Raw genomic sequence first — 22902 nt, 5'->3', positions numbered from 1 at the left:
TTACAGTTGGTACAAAGATGAGGGGTAAAGTCATTTGATGTAGTTTAACCATGTCAGTGATCTGTGCTCTGTACGTCTTTAGTGCTGGAGTTTTGGGATATTTGAGAAAAAAAAGAAAGCTCCCACTTTGGTTTGAGGCAAACAAAAAGTAAAATTATTTCTATCATCACATTAACTTAAAATGTCACATGTGCAGTTTGTTCACTTAGTTTCCTTCCTGCCGTGTCTTAAAACCCTTTTGTGTAAATAAAGTGCAAAGTGAATTGCTTTGAAGGTTACATCCTTCCCTCTCTTTACAAACCTGTGGAGGTGGTGCTCATTTGTGCAGACACCGAGCTGCACTTTTCACCCTGTTTTACACACTGGCTTCAATGAGCATATCTTTGTAGGCTTTTGCTCATTTGTACAAATAATCTAATACAATCTAATCTAAAATTCACTTGTAAAACTACCTTGTACTATAGCACAATAAATTACACAAACCAATAAACAAAAAAACAAAAAAAGTAACTCATTTCTAAATCAGTTTTAAAGTGTAGTATGTTTGGTTGTTTTGTCCCTATAATTGAAAACCTCATAATCAAACTGCCCTGGCTCTGCATTAATGCCACTCTACGCCTTTACATACATTTAATATGCTTTGTCCTACTGTGGTAACGTATCACGTAATTCAGATTTTGTTTTTTACACTGGTGAGTAGACAAACTATTAGCAGCGACATAATTAGTACTGAACATGAATTACATTATGACATGCTAATTAAATTACGCAAAGTGGTACAATTCTTTTCTTATAATCAATCTGATTAAGTCCTCCAGCTCTTGTAAACAGGAACGCGTCATTGTTACATCCGCAGAGGGGAGTAAGGAGTGTGTGTCCCCTCTGGAAATAATGACACAGTAAAACACATGAAACATGCTGTTAGAAGCGTCTGAATTCCCTCGGCATGACGGGGTGACTCCCCGATTGAGCAAAACTCTCTAGACCTTCATGTCAGTACGGAGAAGGTGATGTTTGTCTTTGTTGTTGTTGTTGGGGGTTTTTTTGGTCACGAGATACTTTGTATCATCCAGAGGCCTGAGAGCAGCACTGGCTCATGAAAAACATTCCCTTCAGTTGACGACGTCCTGGTAGATGGAGTTCGTCGTGGTGAGGCCGAATATGAACGCTCCAAGTGTAACCATGGCGACACTGAAGATCACCAGCCCGTGCCAGCTGTGAAAGAGAGCAAATACATTCGTTTGAGCATGGATAACCTTTTTTGCAATAATGACAGTGAATCATGTGGCTCCAATGTCAAAAGATTAAAGAATCTTTAAAAAGTGTTCAACTGGAAAGTTTTTCTTCAACTTTGATTCGTCACAGATCAAACAGATGCAGAATCACAGTGGCATAAAAGACGGGCTTATCCAGTTTTACAGCTTTTGCTACTAATAAAGACGTCCCCCATGGCCATTCATACCGCACTAAATTAATAGATAAACAATGAAGTTATAGAATGGGTTTTTTTTTTCAATATTTACTCTATAAATTTCAGTTCCACAGTAATTAATAAACTAATTAATAAAAAATTGCCCATTTTCTGTAAATTAACAAAAACCTTCTGCTTTATAATTAAAGGGTAGTCTGATCAATAGCTCTCAGAACAGCCTCTGCAATGTTAAACATTTACACCCAAACAGTTGTGCTGACGCTTTTCTGTCATCACAGCAGGATTTCTTTGATATGTAGAAAAAGGCAGGTACTATTGAAACTGCACTTATTTTTCTTATATTGGGGGGATTAGGGATATCCGGGATTAAATACGTAGTTAAACCTTTTTACAACGGCAAAAACAGGAGCTTCACTGGTCTGGCCCACTTAAGATCAAGGTATGCTGTATGTAATCTGTTGTAGTCATTTAATTGTGAAGGGTAACTATAATGTAGCATCCAGTATTAATGCAGTTTTAAAAAGAGTGCAAATATGCCCACAAGCTCAATGACAGCCTCACATGCAGAGGGCCTTTTGAGGTTTTGAATGTGTAGTCAGCTGATGAGAAAAGAGCGTCATGCAAAATAATCACTGCATGATTCAACAAAAAAAATAAAAAATAAAAAATTCTATACACAAGCAGAAACAAGACCAGAAATCAGCAGTGCCTCACCTTGCAGATCGGATGTCTGTCTCTGAGAGTTTGGCTTGCATCAAACACAAACCTGTAAATTTAAAGAAACACTTGGTTGGCTTTACAGCGCGTCAATAAAAGCTGCACAGAAAACCCGAACAGATGGCGTGCAGTGTACCTGGGAAGACAAAGATGAAGCAGGCTGCCAGTCCTCCGATCAGAGAGATCACTCGACCAATGTCTGGGATGAAGAGGGCAAGGACGAGGGTGATGATAAACCACACCAGCGTCTGCAGGATCCTCCTCCTGCTCTCACGACGTACACACACCTCTACCTGTTCACCTTGGAAACGCAGCCAAAGTCCCTCTATAACTGCCCTAGAACAACACATGACCACAGCAGAGTACTGAGAAGAAAAGATCCATAAAAACTAAACAAGGACTTCAGTACACACAAACACACCGAGGACATACCAGCAATCCCTTTGACTTTTTCTGGCTTGTATTTTTAAATCATCTGATACAGATTTTAAAAACTACACACGGGGTACCACCTGAAACAAATCCCACATCAATGCTCCTTTTCAATTTCTAAATATTGGAAAATTTAGCAACCCTAGAATCACTAATAAACATTATTTAATGAGGACAGATTATATTTAGCCAACAACAAATACATAAATATGGTCAGTTTCTTCTGCTGGCGATAATTTGAATGCATCTCAGTGCATGAAAAAAAAAAGAAAAATCACAGGAGACAAAAAGGCCAAAACAGAAAAGATGTAAATTATCTGATGCCAGTAACAGGCTGCAGTGAGAAATCTCACAGATATCGCTTCATAAGTTTTTCACTAGTAAGAACTGACAGCTGGAAAATGCAAGCTCAGTGCATGTGTTGATAAAATTACCTAAATGGGAGCCTCACTATAAAAATAATAAAAATCAGCTAATATATTTTAGACACTTGAAATGCAACCACTAAAGGAAATAGGTAAGGTAATAAATAAAGGAAAGAAATAAAGTAAAGGAAACAGAGCAGAGCAAAAAAAAAAGAAGAAGAAGAAGAAGAAGAAGAAGAAATGCTCACATAGTAAAATTACTATTACTGGATGATGCAATAAAATGCTACAGTAAGCCAACAGATGTTGAACCCATAATCATCATCACGTGTGTTTCAACCCGTATGTGTGTCTAATTTGACAAATACACACTTGAAGAGAGAGAGAGCAGCAAATTAGCAGTAAAGACTCACTGTGGGCACATAAAATACGAATGTTTATGGTTTTACATCAGAATTTTTTTCCTTACATTTGCAACTTTGTAAACTTAAACTATGCTGTCATTCTTTTTAGAGAGAAGAGGCTTTCCTCTAGTAAATTGTGCTGTCATTAACTTTAATATTTAACATGCTCATTGAGCCCTATAGAGTCTGAGATGTAGCTTTGGGGGTTACTGCAGTTTCTCCAAGTATTGGGGGTCTAGTCTCAGGGTCCACTTACTGGGACGTCCACTCCTGTGAAGATTATGGCATGTTTTGACACACTCTCCACCTCTAAAGCTTCTGCCTTTATAGAGGTGATCACGCTTGATTACTCTCGATTAATCAGCTGCCTTCAATCAGCACCACTTAGCTGCTGCTTATCCTAAGAGTGTTCTTCGCTTTTATTTTTCACAAGGGATACAAATAAAATACTTTATTTTGATTATGCCATCTCACTTTAAGCTTTTCTCAAGATGAAGGGGAGGAAATACAGTTAGAAATGGAGGAAACAATATGCACTCAGACACATGTGCAGCTGAAGCAGCCACAAGAAAAACTGAGACGCTCAGATTACAACAGAAACAGACAGACACAGTGAGTATTACTCTATTCTCTGCTGAGGAAACCTTTAGTCCACTGTATCTTTACACTGCATATGGCTTTCTGCTGTATTGTCTTGACCCATTAATATATCCAGATATCAACTACAGGTTCATCATTAGTATTACACGTTTTAGTTTTGTTGTGTCTTACCTGCCACAGAAGTGTAAAATAGGGTAGGAGGTGACCACACAGACGATGATGAAAGCTCTCGCAATGGCTACGGCGATATCATCGGGGGGGTACGACATCAACACATCCTGACTGACGCTGGAGCCAAATGTCAGGAAGCCGCAGACACCTGAACAAATCAAAAATCACACCAAGGATCGTTTCACTGTAAAAAAGCAAACCTGCAGGCTGACTACATTTCTGGAATATATTTCCATGCTATAAAAATACCTTCAAGTACCTTTTACATGTAGTTTCTCAAATATATTTAAAAGTCAATTATAAACATGCATCTTATTCAGTATATATGTACAATACCTGTTCCAGTGTAAACAAAAAGGCAGATTAACATGCTGAAGGTCACAACAAGCCCCCAGGGTCTGATCTCTTTCCTCCTCATGCTGTTGAACACTGGCACGGAGCTGACATGGCACTGTGACCGGAGATCAGGACGGAGAAGGCAGGAGATACAGTTTATTAATATTAAAGTCTAATCATAAAAGGCACATAACTTAAAATCTCATCAAATGATACCAAATGAGGAGATACCTGGAAGCCAAAGCATATGGTGGGCATTGCATTAAAAACTGCAGTCCAGGAAGCAGAACTGTAACAAACACAATGATTTAGCAACTCAAACAAAGCCAGATGAGGAGGATGCAGATGTTTAGAAAGTGTTGTGAAATGTGTCCACACCTGGTAGGAACATAGCCCGGAGTCACCTCTTTGTCTGGCCAGAAGTACTTAATGATGACCACTATGGTAACATACCAGGTTCCCATCACACTCAGAGTACTACCAGAGAAAAAACGAACAACTCAAATAATCAGTGTAAATTTAAAAAAAACAACAACATAATAATAATAATAACAAGAAGAAGAAATCGATTCTCAGAATGAAAATAAGCTGCAGGTTAACAGGGGCAAAGTTCTGTACCTGGCATACTTCTGGAAGCCAATCTCTTTGGGGATGGAGAGAGGAAGAATGACCAGTATCGCAGTCAGAGAGATGGTAAATTTGCGGTTAGTGTACCAGAAGTGATCGGCTTCACCCTCTGCATTATGACCCGCTGCAGCAATCACTGTAACAAAAAAATAAGGATTTCAAAAACACTTGAGAAGGCCCCAAAGAGAAAGAGCCAGAGTACAATCTGCTGTTTGCTGGAGAAGGGTACAGAGCAGGAGATTAACTAAACTGCTGTACACACGGGAGGGATGTAGAAATGCAGACGATCTAAGTCACAAACACTTCATTCATTTCTAAATAGCAAAAGGCCAGAGTTGAATTCTTTTAAACGCTGTCAGCATCTCTGGGTTGAGTTAATCACATGAGAGACACATTTACTGAGCGAAAAAAGCTGAGTAGTGTCATCTCTGATGTTCTTTGCCCTCATCATTGATGACACTGCCTTTTTTATACTGCTCTATGACAGAAAGACTTCCCCTATTTAATACATCACAGCTAAATGCAAAAGGAAAGCAGAAATGTCATTTAAATGTAGGAGATGATCCGAACATCTCATGAATTAGGCCGTGTAAAGATAAATAAAATAAATCAAAACCTTATATGATTTAAATTTGGCTGATCTTCCTTTTAAAGATCATACTCTTGTCCACCCCAGACCACTTTAAGTGTCACTAATATTTTTGATGGCTTCCTGGAAGTCCTGTCCTGTCCCTGCCTCTGCAGCGTGCACTGGATCTTGTCCTTTACATGAAATTAAATCCTTCACCTCAGATTTCATTTTATGGAAGTGGTCAAAGTCACACAGAGTCAAACCCAGGAAACAGAGCTTGTGGTCAATAACGACTGTGTAGCCAGAATTTTATTTTTTTTAAAGATGGTTTTGAAGAGATGAACAGCTAAATTTAATTCAGGTACATCTTTTGACTTTTACATTCCAGTTTTAGAGGTTTTGGTTTTCTAGAGACGAAACAAAAGAGCTAACCAGTCTGATAAAGTACACTTACAGCGATCGAGCTGGTCTCCGATGACAATGAAGAAAGCAATGCATGTGCCAAATGTGTAGATGGCAATGGCTACTTCACATACAACTCCTGTGACTTTCCCGCAAGTGGCTCGAACAACTTCCTGGTAAGTAGCTTCATTACTGACCTGAATAAAAAAGACATAATTAAAAAAAGGACGTTGATCAAACAGTAGGTAGGTACACGGTAGTGATACTAAGGTTTCTTATGTGACTTCATTATCCAAGAGTTGCCTGCCATATTGGAGGTGATGCAATCTATTGCCTGTTGAGGGTGTACATGTTTTTTCACTCACAATTGTGACAGTTTATCTCATTTATGCTTAATGTTTAATAAGTTTATCGCTCACTTAGATCCCAGTCATACAGACCTAGAGACCAGTCAGTGACCGCACCTGGCAACCTTTGGTTCCTAGGGAAAAATGTATATTTCCCAACTGGCTGGCGGGTGGTTGGAGACAGTCACTAGGTAAAATCTGTAGCACAGAGGGTGGTGACCCAAACACCTTATTGTGGTTGGTTTGCAGATCATCACAGTCGCCCACTTCAAATGCTCACCAACTACTCTCCAATGGTAACCAAAGCAACCAAAAACAGGTGTTTGAGTCAGCACCATATAGCTCTTCACAACCAATTTCGACAAGCAACCTCCACCAATAACTCGCCAACCAATCAAGAAACACACACATACACATTTTTCCCCTAGAAACCAATGGTTGCTAAATGGCCTGCAATCGGCCTCTAGGCCTATGTGATTTGGGTTTTATTCAATTAACACAAAAAATTTACAAAGTTGCACGAGTTAAATTCACAAGGTTAGCAATCACATCTGTAGCCTGTATGTATTTACCTGAATTTTCATTTACCACCATTAAAATCATCATCATTAAAATGTTACACTTAAATTAGCCGTTGAGTTTCAATGCCACTGAAACAAAGGTTAACTGTCCAAATTAGGTTTTTCAACACAAGCCTGTGATATTTCCCGCAAGCCTAAACTGATGTATCCATGCACTCACTGAGAACATGGAGTCCTCCTGCAGTGTGCGGCATTTAAAACAGGTTTTTCTACATAACTCCACAAACAACCGAGCAGCAGGAGCATCGCTGTTTACTACTTGAGTAATTCAAGTCACTCTTAATTGGATTCTGCCAGCACGCAGGTTAAAGACACAGAAAAACACTTTATCTTGGCTACCACAGCTTGATTTACCGATGTCTGCATAGTTATTGGCAAAATTAAGGTTGGAGTCTCACACATTTACACAGCCAGAAACCATCCAACAGCTGAATGTAAATGATTTTCTTCAGCGGATATTGTTGCATCACTTAAAATTTACTTAATTCAGCTGACTCAGTCTTAGCTTTACTCTTTTATTCCAGTGTTTTGCGAGACGTAAGCACAAATCTGAGCTAGTGAGGAAGTGAAAGTCCAAACCTATCCATATGATCAGGATTACAACCACAGAATAAAGAAGTTGTTACTTAAGAAGCCTGCGCAGTTTGTTTCACTACAAATGAAGGAAGAAGACAAAAGAGAGACAACACTGTTCTGAGTTAGAGGTCCAGAACATGGCAGAGAAAATATAAGAAAAACAAGTGAAAGGTGAAGAAAGTTTGGGGGCGGGGGCAACACAAACCAGGGAGCAGTATCCGAGGATCACCAGCCCGGTGATTATGAAGATCAGCATAAACTGAAACACAAGGAAACACAAAGCAGCACTATATGAATATGCTGTCACATGAATACAGAGAAAGCAGGTGCTCTGGTTGTCAGTGCTTATATTCTGGGAATGAACAAGCTCATGCTATATTCAGTCTGACTCCCCTTCCAGCTAACCTAATAATAACTGTGGGTAGTGACATAAAATAACATTTTTTTTTCCTTTCAGCTTCTCTTAGTGCCAAAAAATGTTTCACCCTCAGTATAATGAGGGTATACATTGATCAGCCACAACATTAAACATCAGAGTTATATTCTGGAGGTCCTTCTTGACCCTCCAAAACTGGTCTGGGGACTGGGCAATGAACACAAGACATCCCTTGGTGTCTGATACTCTAACACTGCCAGTGGATCTCGTAGATTAAAGGGTGTGACTTGTGTGGTTCACATTCTTCTGGCACATCCCGCTGATGCTCTGTCAGACTGGGATGTCAGGAGATTGGAGACCAAACGTGGTTGTGTTTCTAAAGCTGTTTCCAAGCATTTTCTCAAGTATGATGGAACGCATTGTTCTGCTATAGGATGCTTCCATTTCTATCCAATGATGTGCTTGGCCTCTAGCAATGTTAAGGTGTGTGGTATGTCTCAAAGTAACATGGGACCAGGACCATGCCAGGACCCAAGACCTTTTAGGACAAAAACAGGATCCATTCATCTCAACACTCAGTGGTTTTAATATTATAGATGATCAATGCATGTAGTTCATAAAAACTGAGCAGACCAAATTATAACTGAATCCTAATTTAACTGTACTTCATGACATACATGCTTCGTGCAAGACAAAAGAGGTGTAGCAGAAGCGCATAATCTCCTCACCATCTGAAGCACGAATCCTGCAGTTACACCTCCTGCCATATTGAAGGCCGCAGGAAAATTGAGTAGACCTGCTCCCAGCGCTGCATTCACCACGATGAAAACAGCGCCTATTGGTGACACCCCCGAGCTCCTCCTGTCAGACTCGGGTTGCCGAACAGAATCCACACTGGGGCTCTGCAAGAGCCACGCCCTTTCTCCAGAGTCACTACTGCCAGCACCACCCCAGTCCTCAACATCATTTTTAATTGCCATGAGTCACCAGGGTGCAGCTCAGTCTGGGAAGCGTTAAGCACCTCAGAAAAACAGGTGACGAAATTTGAATGAAGCTACGAGATATAACCCAGCTGCAGATGAATATTTATGTCCAGTCAGGAGCCAGCTGAGGTTTCTCAACGGTGATGGTTTGATGGTGAAGCCATTTGGAGATTGAGCTGTAATACAATATTGCCTGCATTTAGATGCATTTGGGAGAAGTGTGGTATCAAAATAACATACTGAGTACATTAGATGGGGAAGTAAAAAAAAAAAAAAAAAAAAAAAAAGGGGGTTTGAATCACGAGTCATGTTTGGTAAAACAGTTTCTGCTCACTGATTCCTAGAAGTCCATAATATACTGTATGTAGAAATTACCCAGTTTAAGGCAGTGAAGGGGTACTATTCATTTTAGGAAGATGACATGATTCTTATAATCACCATGTTTAAAAAAAAAAATCTAAATCAGTGAGCTCAAGAACAAACATACGTTTTAGAGAACAGTCGTTTTACAAGTGGATCTCTTAGAAAGTAGCTAATAAATGTACGGCAGGAAGTGTAGGAGAACACGCAAAGCTGCCAGGAATAAAGCATGGAGGTGTCCAGCTGATCTCCAACACAGTCACTGTCACACTCACACACACACACACACACACACACACACGGGTATCTACAGGAGACACTGGTCAAGTAATCCACCTTTTATCGTAGCCAGATTCAGGCTTTTGTTTTCACTAAGGCATTTATCAATACACCCATATACCACTGTGCCTACATTAGCTAGCTAGCAAACAGCACACCGAGCTAAAGAGATCTCGTTTTCGACAACAAATCCACACATTTAAACACCTCCGCGTTACTCACAATAAGGATTAAAGAGTCGTCTCTGTTTCGTGTAAGACTAAAGTGCTCGTATCCTACCTTATGCCGCCACCGCTGGAAATGAGAGACCTTAGTGTTTTGACCGTAACCGTGACGAGCAAGTCACATGCGGTACAATAGAATTGTGGGTAATGTAGTTCCCCCTGTCGTTTTCTTAAACCCTGTGGGATTACCTGAGGCCTTCACTCTTGACATAATCAGGAAATTGTTTCTACCCTTCCTTATATGCCGCTGTTTCTTAAACTTATGGCGAACATATAACGTACTCTTAACTTAACCTTTGTTTTTGCTATAAATATACTACTGTACATTTTATGCTTTTAAAAGTATTGGTAAAGACCGATTTTTGTGTTTCTATAATATATGTGTATGCTCTGTTGTTCATTTCTGACTTCTCAAAGGAATCCAGTGTGCTGGTTCAAACTGGTTATAAGAACATGAATTCAGTTTTGCCTAAAATAATTTTTAGTTTAAAGGTGTTTGTATCATGTTTATGACAGGTGGTCTATTAAATTTGTTTATTGCTGTTATCTGTCAATAAAACAGAACAAAGGGCGCATGTAACCATTTCTTACATGGGTAAACTATTATCCAAGAACATATCAGAAACTTAAAGACCAATGAAAATGCAGCCACACCCATTTAAGCAAATCGATAAGTCAGAGCACTCTGTACTTTTGTGCTTATGCAAGTCAAGATCACTATATACAAGTTTAGCCTATCATAGCTAACAAAGAGCGAGGAAACTGCCCTGGACCTCAGTGCAATAATCCATCACTTGGGATAAGATGTAGGTTGTCTGAGCATGATGTGGTGGGTAAATGTGAAGTAAACAGACAAAATTGACTGGTTTCACATCTTTACTCTATAATGATTTATTATTTGTTCAATGATGTACAAGACCGACGATCCATAAGAGAGAATGCAAAAACATGGAGGCAGAGTACCAGAAGTATGAGCAGACTCGGGCAAACCCCACATTTTGTATTGCCATCTGTGTCTCCCAGTCCAGATTCACACACTAAAAACATGATGTTCATCTGAATGAACAGCGTGTGTGCATCATGAGATGTTGTGTTCCCCCGAAGAAAGTACCCCACACAACTTTACCATGGAGTACAGAGTTTTCATTTGGGGAGATGAACAAGTTAAGTTTTGTGTAATAAAAATTTCTCGCAGTGAGATCGACAGATTTATTGTCTCCATTCTCAACGCTGAACCATGTGCTTGTTTGTATCTGGGCTTTTTATGAGGATCAGCAGAGAGAGACTGCTGCCCTGTAATCACTAAAACAGAAATCAAACAGATTCAAATTCTACTGAAACAGAACAGATAAAGAGTAAACTGCTGAATCATTGTTAGGGCACATCCACAGAGTAAAGAGATTACATGATTGGCAGATGCCCATTAGTACAGTAAAGCCCAGTTAAGTGCCAGTGATGTCTTGAGACTCAAACAGTGCCTCACAGGTTAAAGTGCTACAACTCCACAATTAAAAGGAAAACCTCAGATCAACTACAAGCTTTCACAAAGAACGAGAGATCTCATCTCCGCCTAGCATCGCCTGGATAATTTTTCCTCAACGTTTTAGAGTGTAGGCCCACAGCAGATAGAGTATACATGTAGGAGGACACGAATGTACAGCCAACAGTTCATTTCTGATAATAAATAAGCAAAAATGATTCAGTCATGGGAAGAAATCTCTCAATTTGGCAGGGGAAGTCTTTAGTGAAATGTAGAGGAAAGAAAGTGCCTGTAACAAGAGCAATTGTTCCAAATTTAACTCATGATGAAAGCCAGTCAGGAAACAAAAAGGCTACAACTTAGAAAAGAAAAAAAGAAAAGGAAGTTTTCTAAAGGTGGAATGAAGGAGACAGAATAAATGACGCTTGAAGCTCCTCTTTAGTGCTGCTCCTTCTGATTTTTGCTGCTCCCCCAGCGGGATCCACTCTACTTGGTGACTGCGTGGATCGCGTCTGCAAGGTAGCCCACGTTTCCAGAGGTCACACCTGCCATGGAAATTCTGCCATCCTTGGTCATGTACACTGAGAACTCTTTTGTCAAGCGCTCGACCTGCAGGGAAAGAAAACACAGCACAAATGAAGCAGAGGAAAAAGGCACTTTTTATTGTTTGTTTTAAATAAACATTCATCTACAGGATCAAGACTCATAATGTCAAACAAAGACTGAAGAATGCATGTTTTTAAATGAGACAGCAGGCGTTTAAGACCACATTCTTAATGCAACCTGCACAATACAAATCGCCACTAAACTTTGGAACAACTAAAAAGTTAAACAGCAGTAAACCATTACCCCCTGGCGGTGAAACCTCAGTCAGTACAGAAAGCAGCCTTACACAACAGATATGACTGTAAGAGTGGGCCTGCCAAAAGGCAAGTCCCTTTCCTAAGAGAAACTCTCCTCTGATATGACCTGTGAGGTTTATTGCTGAATGACATTATTCATTACACTTTGTTTAAAGATGAAAACTTATCAATTTCTCTGCCTGCTCTGCCATTAATCGTCTCAGTACCTGTTCTGGCTTGAGTCCTGTGAAGCAAAACATCCCGATCTGGTCGATGACGTGCTGCCAGTTGTGGGAGGAGCCATTCTTTTTCAAACCGGCCACCAGCTGCTCTCTCATCTTGATGATGCGGTTAGCCATACCATGGACCTCCTCCAGCCTGGACACAAAAAAACAAAACAAAAAAACAAAACACATAACTAAGCATCAACCTTTTTGGGGCACGCTGAAGATTTGAAGCGTTCCCAAAGTATTCAGACTACATTAGTTTGATGTGTCAGAGTTTAAGTTGCTAGTTGGCAGCAGCGCATAGAGCACTGACCAGGCTCCATCCCTGAAGGTCCTGGAACTGTGTCTCTAAAACCTGACTTTACTCCTGGAACATGCTCAACTGAGGTAGTCGTGTCACTCCCAGCTCTGATTTCTGTGGCCAAAGGAACGCAGCATAAGTGCAGTGTTGTGATAACCTAAGGAGCTTGAAGAGAAAGCAACTGGGCTTCATTTGGTTTTAAAACTGAAGAAGCCTCTTGGATGAGAAGTGAAACCTCTGCATGAAGCTTAAAGGAGGAAAGAGCCCAGTATTTAAACCCTAGTGGGGTCGTCTGTGGATATGTCCGTGTTTAAAAGGTCGTACCACAGTGAGTGCAGCTCTGGCGTGTTGAGAATAGTTGCTGCAATTCTGGCACCATTCACTGGTGGGTTGGAGTAGATGGGCCTGATGAGGATCTTGAGTTGAGACTCCACCCTCTTTGCCTCCTCTGAATCTTTGCACACGACAGTGAAGCCTCCAACACGTTCACCTGTCAACATGCACAGCAAGTAAAAAATATAAACACTGATGACAAAAAAAACAAAAAACTCAGGGTTTAATACAAGATTTTGGTTCAAGATAAACCACCAACTCTACTGAACAACCAATTTTAAGAAAATTGAACAGGTTAAAAATAAGCAAGGATGACAGAAACACACGCACGTGTGTAATTAAATAGCTTGCGATTCTTATGTTAGTCACATTTTCCCAGACTCATGTAGGTTTTAATGTGGCACCAGTGTCAGAAGGTGGCAGTAATGCACCTACAGACTGTTTGCAAGACACCACTAAACAGAAATAAAAGACTACGTAGAAGGAGACTATTCTAACCATATGTGGACAGTGAGAATAAGTGTTGCCATACAAGTGTGACAACATTCAAAACTCAAAAGGACTACTGCTGTACCCAAATAAATATATTTTAGTATCAGTGGGTCTTGTTAAGGGATCAAGATAGATCTGCTCAAATGTTTCATTTCAGAACAGAAAACACCCATCGTGTTGCATTTAAGAGCCTGCACTGAATCTGACTGACCATAGAGTCCCATGTTCTTGGCAAAGGATTGCGACAGCACAATGTTGTGACCGTTTTCAATGAAGTGGCGGACAGCCCAGGCATCGCGATTAATGTCTCCACTTGCAAAGCCCTGGTAGGCCATGTCGAAGAACACGAGCAGGTTCCTTTTCTATAAGAGTGGTGGTGGATGAACAAAGACAGACAGCAGTTAATTATGCAGAGCTCATCAATTCTGCTGTCTTAACTGTCAGAGACCTCATGAGATAAAAGCAAAGCAACCGTTTCATCATTAGCATTTTCAGAACCTCTGATAACGTCTCACCTTCACAATGTCAGCAATCTCCTTCCACTGCTCGGGCCTTGGATCCACACCAGTGGGGTTGTGGGCACATGCATGCAGCAGGATGATGCTCTGCTCTGGGATTTTCTGCAACATAAACGAGGGTTTCAGTTTTCAGCCTACAAAAACCCACACACTACAGACCTGACAGTGTTCTCACAGCAGCAGTACTCTTACACTGCTCATGCACTAGATATGACTAACATGAAGTGGTTCCTCACCACGAGATAAAGCAGCGTTTTCCCAACCTTTTGGAGCCATGGCACATATTTCACATTAGGAAAGTCAAACAAAAATGTAACAAAAAGCATATTAATAATAGCTTTGTCTTCTGACCATTACTCATGCTAGGGCCTTCATCTGGGTTGGAATTTACTCCAGGACCCAGGTCAGATACACTACATTTTCTTTTCAAATACTTATCTATTGCTATTACGCGCTGTGTTGTCTCACTCGCATGACTAATATGCAATTTCTCCTGTTTTCTGTTTTACTGGCAGTTGGCAACTGATTTAATTAGAGCAGGTAGTTGAACTGCCCTCTAGTGGAAGAGAATGTAATTGTTCTGTTTGTTACTCAAGCCACTTGCTTGGAATACCAGATGTGGAACCAGATAATTTTTCCACAGCACACCTGATCATTTCTCACAGTACACCTATGTGCTGTAGCACAGTGGTTGGGAAATACTAAGATAAGGGGATGAGAATTACATGTACATTTCAGCAAATCTTTATTAGAGCCTCATACACTGATGCAACAACAATTCACACTATGCCCAGTGAAACTTCCCTGATATCTGTGTGTAAACAGAAAGTGGGGCAAGACCAAAGTCCTCTTGGATGGCTCTTAGTATAAATACACCGTTTGCACTACACACCACAAAAGTAAAAAAGCAGAGTCCCATGTCCTGCGTTCCTTTCCCAATAAAAGGAAAATTTCTTAAATCTGATCACTACTCTCGAACTTATCCTTCAAAATCATAGATATCATTTGGACAACTCAAAAAGGATAAAATAATCAACAATAATCAAATTGTTGGGAAAAATGCTGAACATGTTTCATTTTCTTTTGACGCATGTATTTTACACATTTCTTACAGAGATGTCATCCAGCGCTCCTTTGAAGTCAAAGCCACAGGTGGAAGGTTCATAGTAGCGGTAAGCTTTGAGCTGCATGCCAGCATCTCTGAAGATGGGTGTGTGGTTCCCCCAGGAGGGTTTGGGCAGGTACACATCATGTGGCCCAGGGTGGAATCGAGCCTGTGAAACAGGAAAAGCTGATGAGCTATAGCACACCAAGAAACCTCATTTTTAAAAACAGGTTTTAAATGTCAGGTGATCAATACAAGAAGACCTCACCAAGAAATTGGCTCCAATACGCAGAGATCCAGTTCCCGAGATGGTCTGGACGGTGACGCTCTGTCAGGAGAAGAAAACTGCTGTACTGATATGGATTTCTTTTAAAAGACAAAAACTATCCATCGTCAACTGAACTTTAAGTTGAACTTACTCTGCTACTTTTCAAAACCTCATTTTCAGGACCAAGAGCCAGCTGAGCACAGGCTTTACTGAATTCAGCCAAACCACCAATGGGAAGGTACTCCTTATCCAGCTGCTTAGCTGCAATGATAGCCTCTGCCTAGAAGAAGGCAAAGAAAATGAGGCATAAAACATCCTCCTTTTCATCAGCTGGCAATGGTGTGTGTATGTGTATGTATGTAACACACACACACACTTTGCATCTGATAATTTAATCAGGAGGTGGATCTACCTTGCGAACACAGCTGAGGACAAAAGGCTTTCCTTGATCATCCCTGTAGGCTCCCACTCCCAAGTTCATCTTCTTGGGGTTTGTGTCCTTCTTGAAGGCTTCAGTCACCCCCAGGATGGGATCAGGGGGACCCATCTGCACTCCACCCCACCAGGAGCTGCACCAAAGCAGATGAGTCTAGTACTTAGATTGTGGTCACAAACAAATACTAGTGCATCTTTGAAGAGGGGCAAACTGCTTTTAAGGTGCCACTACCTTGTACAGTTTAATGCATGTAGCCTGCCAACAGACTGCAGATGCAAATTAGCAGTAAGCTAAAACTGATACAATGCATCAAATGGCAACATTTATGTTAATATTGTAGATGGTCCCCTTTCCAGAAAAGGCCAATAAAAGAAAAAAGAAACATGCTGCAGAGCCTAATACCAGCTTAACACCTCATGTGACCTGGAGATAACACACTGACTTAGAGACGCATGAATGACACATGCTTGGCTGGTACAAGCATCATGAAACATAATCCCATCAGGAAGTCCAGAGTCCAACAACAAGTGTGACAGTTAATCAGGATCAAAAATGCCATAATTACCCAGTTCCCACGACAACAAACACTCAGTGGAGTATTATATTCCACTGAGTGAGTATTACCGTTCTTTCCTTTATATGCTCTTCCAGCTTTCAGCATCATCTTGTTGAATATCATTATTTTCTTTTTAAGCTTATTGATCTTTTGCTGTTTCAAAATACTTGATGCTAATTAAAATATTTGTTTAAGTGGCTGATTAAGGTAAAGAAACTAAACAGTCCTTGAATTTCTTATTAACAGTACTTATTAGTAATTATTTAAAAAAAAAAACCCACACAAACATTAACAGTACTTATTAGTAATTATAAAAAAAAAAAAAAACCCACACAAACACACTACAGAAAGCAAGACAGATACCTAAAGTTCTTCCTTGGGACAAATGGCTTAGAAAGGCTTATTTTTCAATCTCACATTTTACAACACAGACTAAAGACTGAAGTCTGATTTAAGCATAGACGGGGATATATGGGTTTTGGAAAAAAGAAAGAAGAAGAGAAAAAAGTCAATCAGTTCACTTTTCTGCTTTCACATCGTCAACTGATATTAATACAATACATCTCCGTTTGTACATAGATTTAGAAAACCCACACCCACTATCACGTTTTTTTAACGTGGCATGATTTTACTTTTGCTGCACTCTTGCCCTCACAGACATGTTATTGTATCAGGTTTCTTCTACTTTCTAAACTTGAGTCTAAATTTAGGACAGGACACTTTGCAAAGGGCAAGTGTCTCTAAAGTGACATTAAAATATTTTTCCTATCATTTGGCACAAACTTTTTTTCACCTAATTAACATCTATACAAACAGTATTAGTTTTACTGTGTGTAACATACTACTGTTGACATTAACAGCAGGAACGTAGCAACTAAAGTGTTATTTGCGTTCATTTGTCTCATCACACTTGCAGTGTGCATGCAAGCAGAACCTTTGAACAGACAAACTTCAGCGTTCATTTAAATATTTACTGAGAAGTTATCAGCGATCAGTAGAGCAGAGGCCTTTGTGGCACGGTAAAGGGCAATATTGTTGTTCACCCCTATCAACTTCTGACATTACCCTCTAAAATTACACAATAACGGCTGGCTGCGTGCTTGAACATAAGACACCGAATCACGACAGCAGAAGCTAGAAAAACGAAACCTAGAGTTACTGCAGTGAAGGAGTAAGCTAAATACAGTTTCCCACGTTCACAAATATCAGCATTTACGAAAGCTTGAAGTTAAATATTTTAATCGCACAAACGAGTAACTGAGGACGAGTTTGTCCTCCAAGCACACCCTGAAAGGACACACCAGTGTCTCAATTTCCACCTAGAAATTAGCCAATCGGCGCTCAAAGGTGGGAAGCGACAGCCAATCAGCTCGCACGACTTTACAAACTACGACAAGTCGCTTAGCTCAAACTGTGCAACTGAAATTATCGCGATGGTTTAAGTCACTCAAAATGTTTTCAGGAGCAAAAGGCGAAACCGTTTATTAACAATAAAGTTAACTGTTTAATACTGTAAACTTAAGCTGCTCTTGATAACGTAACAAATCCGGCTGGGCTTCAGTCTCCACCATGCTCCGGTGCTAACACACCAGCATGACTTTCATCAGTACCGTTAACCTCATTAACAGCAACTCAAAGTTGTGGTAACTCAAAGTTACTGTTTTGAGGTCAGGTTAGAGGTAAGCAAAGAGAAAGTTTGTCTTAAACAATGGCTGTTGACCTTTCAGGCCATCAAGTCACAAGAGGACATCGCTAACCTACATATTAGCTGCTACCTGGGAGCAGATGCTAAACCCCGGACAACAGCAGGCCGTTTAAAAATCCTTTGACCTCAGTCTGAAGTTAGCTGACCGGCTATTGGGGCTACACTAACCGCAGAGCAACCAAGCTCCACCATAAAACATAAGGTAACGTCAACCTTCAAATAACGTTTGTTCATTGAGCTAGTTGCAAAACGTGACAGTTCATGCGACCAAGTAGGTGGTGCTTAACGAACTGAACGTCCACGTTACTGCCGTTTACCTGTTGCGGGTGGACAGGACTCCCATGGACGGGGAGATGTTCCCCAGGCAGTAGACCATTTTGCTGGACTTGAGCAGAGCCATCGTTGCTGCGTTTGGGAGGCGAGCCTAGAAGGATGTGGACGGATGTGAAGGACAGGCGAGACCACGCTCCTACGCTCTGAATACGCGCTGACGTCAGAACAGTCGCCAGTGATCGTACGGTGTCGTTTGGTCTGTATTTATAGAGGAGAAAAAGGAGAAGAAGCGTGAGTAATTTGTTATAGATACACACAGAAACCAGATAGTAAAACTCAGTAGCGGTTTTTGATACGGGCGACACGGGCGGTTACCCGTGGTGGGAGGCGGCATCACAGACATCGGCAAAAAAAAAAAAAAATGCTCGTACTCGTGCTGCCCCGACATCAACCAGCTAGTGATGGGATTTCCGGCTCTTTCGGTTCGGCTCACTAAAAAGAGCCGGCTCTTTCGGCTCCGAACCGGCTCTTCAGGTTGTTTTGTTGCTTTAATTAATTTATTATTAACAATAATATAAAATTATGCACAAAAGGAATTACTAACGTAAAAAAAGTGGTTTTATTTATATATGTTTATATATAAATATATGCAGTGGCCCCTAGAGACAAAACACGTACAAACTCCAAAACACATTTCTAGCATGAACTGAACTTCCAAAGCAGAGCTACTAGATCACTTAAATTATACAATTGAAAGCATGTGTGTATTGTTTGTGTATTTATACGCAGGCACTCATATATATTCAAATAATTAAAAAAAAAAAAGTTCATTTACCTGTTATTACCACACCAAATCTGGTCGTTGGTACTTGCTGGCTTGTGTAGCCACTAGGTAACAAAAACTCAACAGTGCGCCCTAGCATCCTGGAGCACTTCTGTTGTCTTTTGTACGTGTTTTGAGTTTTTATGTGCTTCTGAGTTTTTACGTGTTTTGGAGTTTGTACGTGCTTCAGGGTTTGTACGTGATTTGAAGTTTGTATGTGCTTTGTCTCTAGGGGCCACCGTAAATCTACTTTTATTTATTCACTCCACATAAAATGTAATAAATAAATCATATAATACAAAAATCAACTATTCACATTTCAACTTTTAACTATTTAAATTTTCAGCTTTTTCCTTTTACAAATTTAACATGAAACAACACAAAACACTGCAAACCACAACACAATTAAATATAAATTAAAATATGAAAACAAAAAGAACATACATATTCTCTGTCATATGGGCCTGCATGAATAAACTTTCTGAATCCTTTATCATCTGCAACTGAAAATAGTTGTGGATGATTACTATACCTTTCTAATGTGAAGTTGTTGTCCCTGGCTCTCTTTCTCTGTCTCTCCCTCTGGCTCTGTTCCTGTGCTACTACTGAGTGTAACTACCGCCCCTCCCCCCTCTGCCCAGCGTAAAGCACAAGGCTCGTGTGCTGAGTGAAGCAGGAAAAAAAAGTGCGAGAGAGAGGCTGAGAGAAAGAAAAAAAAACCCACGTGACGGCTCGCGATAAGGAGCCGGCTCGCATCGTTCACGTCAAAGACCCGGCTCTAAGAGCCATTTCGTTCGCGAACGACCCATCACTACAACCAGCGCATTTTGGGGATGGCATAGGCACCTATCGGTTTTCTATCGCCCCTTCGCTGGGAGTAAGGGCGTCCTCGTTTGCGAGGTGCGCCTGCTGCTTGCGGCACAGGGAGGAGAGGGCGGGGCGGCGGGGGATTCTCTGGCTGGCTAGAGCTCGCATAATAAAAGAAAATAAAAACAAAACAACAAACATGAAAACAGCAGACATCATGATACAGACTTATAATTTGCACCGATGTTTTTTCGAAATTCTATACACGAAAAGTGAGCGCATGAGCCCCCGGTGCACCTGCTTGCTGCTGAAGTTAAAGTAAACTTTATTGTCATCTCCGCTACATACAGTCCAGTATATAGAGAGACGAGGCTCCAGTTACAGCAGTGCAAGTAAACAAACAATAAATATAAGAAGAGTAAGAAAATAAATATACACTTTAGGACTCGGGGTAAAGGGATCAATAACAATTTAAAATTTACAGTTTGATGATTTAAAGTCTCACACAGAACCCGTCGAAAGAGGATGGGGGCCCTGCTGCTTCCAAATAGAGCACATTTCATTTATAATGTTGTAAATCCAAGCCCATTATGTATTCATGATTTGAATCCTGGGTTGTGTGAAATCTCAGAAATACACCCTAGACAAAGTGAATCTGTGAACTAAGGTGTAGGTGTGTTAGATCATGTTGTGGTGATCCTCGGGTTGAGGGAATAAAGAATACTTTATTAATCCCTAAGGAAATTATGTGGGTTACAGTTGCTCCAAGAAGAAATGGTAAAAATAGTAACAGTAACAGACTAAGCTCCAAACAATACATTATGTTACAGATTTTACACATTTAAGAAATAGCACTAATATATACAGATCATTATCATTAAATATCAAGGATTAACAGAGGTGAATATAAATAACTGTCAAGAAAATTGACAAGAATATTAGAGAGTAGAAAAGAGCATGTGTAAAAAGGGTGTAACTATTGCAGTGTTCACAGTGTGTTAGAGGATACCACTGACCACAACAGAAATACAACAAGATAGCATTTATTAGTAGGGATAGTGAAGTGTCACTTGGCTATGATATTAAAAAGTAGACACTGATGTAGCTTACTGAATTTTGGACTGTGTTCAGCACAATATTAATTAGTCATTGTCAATAGTTGATTTGTCCTATTCTCATTGTATGATGAATTGGAATGGCTGTTTGGTAGCCATTTGCATACTATGCATACTCTTCATATATGTGTGTGTCTGTGTGTATGTTTCTCTGGTGAAATTCAGTATGGTTCCAACAACAGTTTTATGTTAATGTACAATCCTTAGTATGTTTTATTTGTGTGTGTGTGTGTGTGTGTGTGTGTGTGTGTGTGTGTGTGTGTGTGTGTGTGTGTGTGTGTGTGTGCGTGGGAGGGGGGTGCACCAAGGGAGTGTTCGCCCAGGGCGCCAAAGAGGCTAGGACCGCCACTGGTAAAACTTTCATCTCGCTGTGGATCTTAATTATAAATTTCTGTGTGCTAGAAAAGGACATATTTGCCAGATTTCTTAAAAAGAAAACAAATTAAATGAAGGTGAATGTTGAAATAAATGTGTATCAATAATTTTGAAAACAACAACATGAGAGATGGATAGATGGAACTTTAGTGAATCAGGAAGTGCGGATGATTAGTAAGGAGGAGGTGAGGACATCTATGAAGAAGATGAAGAACTGAAAGTGGTTGGTGCAGATAAAACATCTTTGGAGGTATGGAGATATCCAGGAGAGAGAGAACACAATCTTGGAGAGTACTGAATGAAAGTCAGTGGAAGCAAAATTTCTGATGAGAGTGGGACAGGTGGAGAGGTGAAGCTGCAAGGAGTAGAGGTAGTGAAGATAGATGAGTTTAAATACCTGGGCTCAGCCATGCAAAGCAACAGATAGTGCTTAAGAGAGGTATAGAAGAAGGTACAGGCAGGGTGAAGAGGGTGGAAATCAGTGGGGTTTTTTGGAGATTTTTAGTCTTTTACCAGCTTGTTAAGTACATTGTCCATCATTTTGAACACCGCGTGGCTGTCACTTCAAATGACAGAAGCAACATGACTGTGTTCGCTTGCATATTTATTTGCCTATGGAGAGCCAACAAACATTTTTATTTGCTTCCCTCAGTTACAATAACTTCAAGTGTCCACACTGTAAAAGGAGGCCATAACACAGTTTGGCTGTACGGGGTCAGCTCAGTTGATACAAGATTAAGATTCGATATTATTATATGGAACGTCAGGGGATTCCCCAGGAGCGTCTTCCTTGGAGAGCTCAACCCGGGGTTGCGGTCATGGCCTGTTAAGGGCTCTGTTTTGCTCTTAGGTGATGGTTTCCTCGTGGCTGCGTGCAGCGGGGCTAGGGGAGGGTCTGTGGTGACGGAGGTGGGTTACTGACCTGGTAGCCTAGCTGCCCCTGGGTGGATCCGGGGAGGGCGTGGGGTTCTGGGGGTGCTGCGTCTCCGGGCTGGGGACCTGGCTGGGCTTGGGGGCTTGGGTCCTGGTTGGTGTGTCCCCGGGATTATTGGCGGGTGGGTGTATGAGGGCTCAGCGGTGCGGGGTGCCGCCAGTGCATCGACCCACCTGGGGGGCTCTTCAACTGGTGGGGGAGGCTGTTACATCTTGCAGGAGGTCTCTTCTCTCCAGGAACTCACTCTGCAGGTGGGGGAGATATAGGAGAGGTGGAGGAAGAACTCAGACTGGGTGTCTATTGTCTTGTGTAGTCTGGAAGATGAGTGGATGACGGGGTGGGTGCAGTTTTCTCTGTGGTGGGGTTGGGTGGGCTGTCCCTGGCTCTGTGGGGCCGGGCGGCGCTGCCCCCTTGCCCTGGCGGGTTGCAGAGTATGGGGGTGCCTACTGGGGTCAGCGGGGGAGCTGGCCCCAGGGAGGGGCGAGGGAGGAGGAGTTGGTCGTCCGATTGGGGTCTGGAGTGTGGGGCC

At 41.1% G+C, this 22902-nt stretch overlaps 2 protein-coding genes across 2 annotated transcripts; both read right to left on the bottom strand.

Annotated features, from left to right (window-relative positions):
- Positions 1–298: 298 nt before the first annotated feature.
- On the bottom strand, positions 299–9917 carry slc38a7 (solute carrier family 38 member 7). Its single transcript, XM_085155500.1, has 12 exons — positions 9839–9917; positions 8666–9096; positions 7767–7820; positions 6110–6254; positions 5076–5220; positions 4836–4934; positions 4689–4746; positions 4458–4572; positions 4122–4269; positions 2286–2485; positions 2147–2198; positions 299–1215 (listed from the first exon to the last, which is right to left on the bottom strand). Exons 2-12 carry the CDS (start codon positions 8915–8917, stop codon positions 1113–1115), a joined length of 1371 nt encoding a protein of 456 aa, XP_085011626.1. The 5' UTR covers positions 8918–9096; positions 9839–9917; the 3' UTR covers positions 299–1112.
- Positions 9918–10649: 732 nt separating this feature from the next.
- Positions 10650–18554, bottom strand: LOC146525731 (aspartate aminotransferase, mitochondrial). The gene is made up of 10 exons (XM_085155520.1): positions 18364–18554; positions 15762–15918; positions 15501–15629; positions 15350–15409; positions 15089–15250; positions 13974–14078; positions 13670–13820; positions 12958–13123; positions 12333–12483; positions 10650–11872 (listed from the first exon to the last, which is right to left on the bottom strand). The coding sequence occupies exons 1-10, from the start codon at positions 18444–18446 to the stop codon at positions 11750–11752; spliced, it is 1287 nt and encodes a 428-aa protein (XP_085011646.1). The 5' UTR covers positions 18447–18554; the 3' UTR covers positions 10650–11749.
- Between the last annotated feature and the right edge of the window lie 4348 nt (positions 18555–22902).

Source organism: Neolamprologus multifasciatus, chromosome 1 (genome assembly GCF_963576455.1).
Source record: "Neolamprologus multifasciatus chromosome 1, fNeoMul1.2, whole genome shotgun sequence".
NCBI classification, from domain to species: domain Eukaryota; kingdom Metazoa; phylum Chordata; class Actinopteri; order Cichliformes; family Cichlidae; genus Neolamprologus; species Neolamprologus multifasciatus.
Note: the sequence above shows the minus strand (reverse complement) of the source record. Positions and strands in the feature narration are given on the sequence as shown.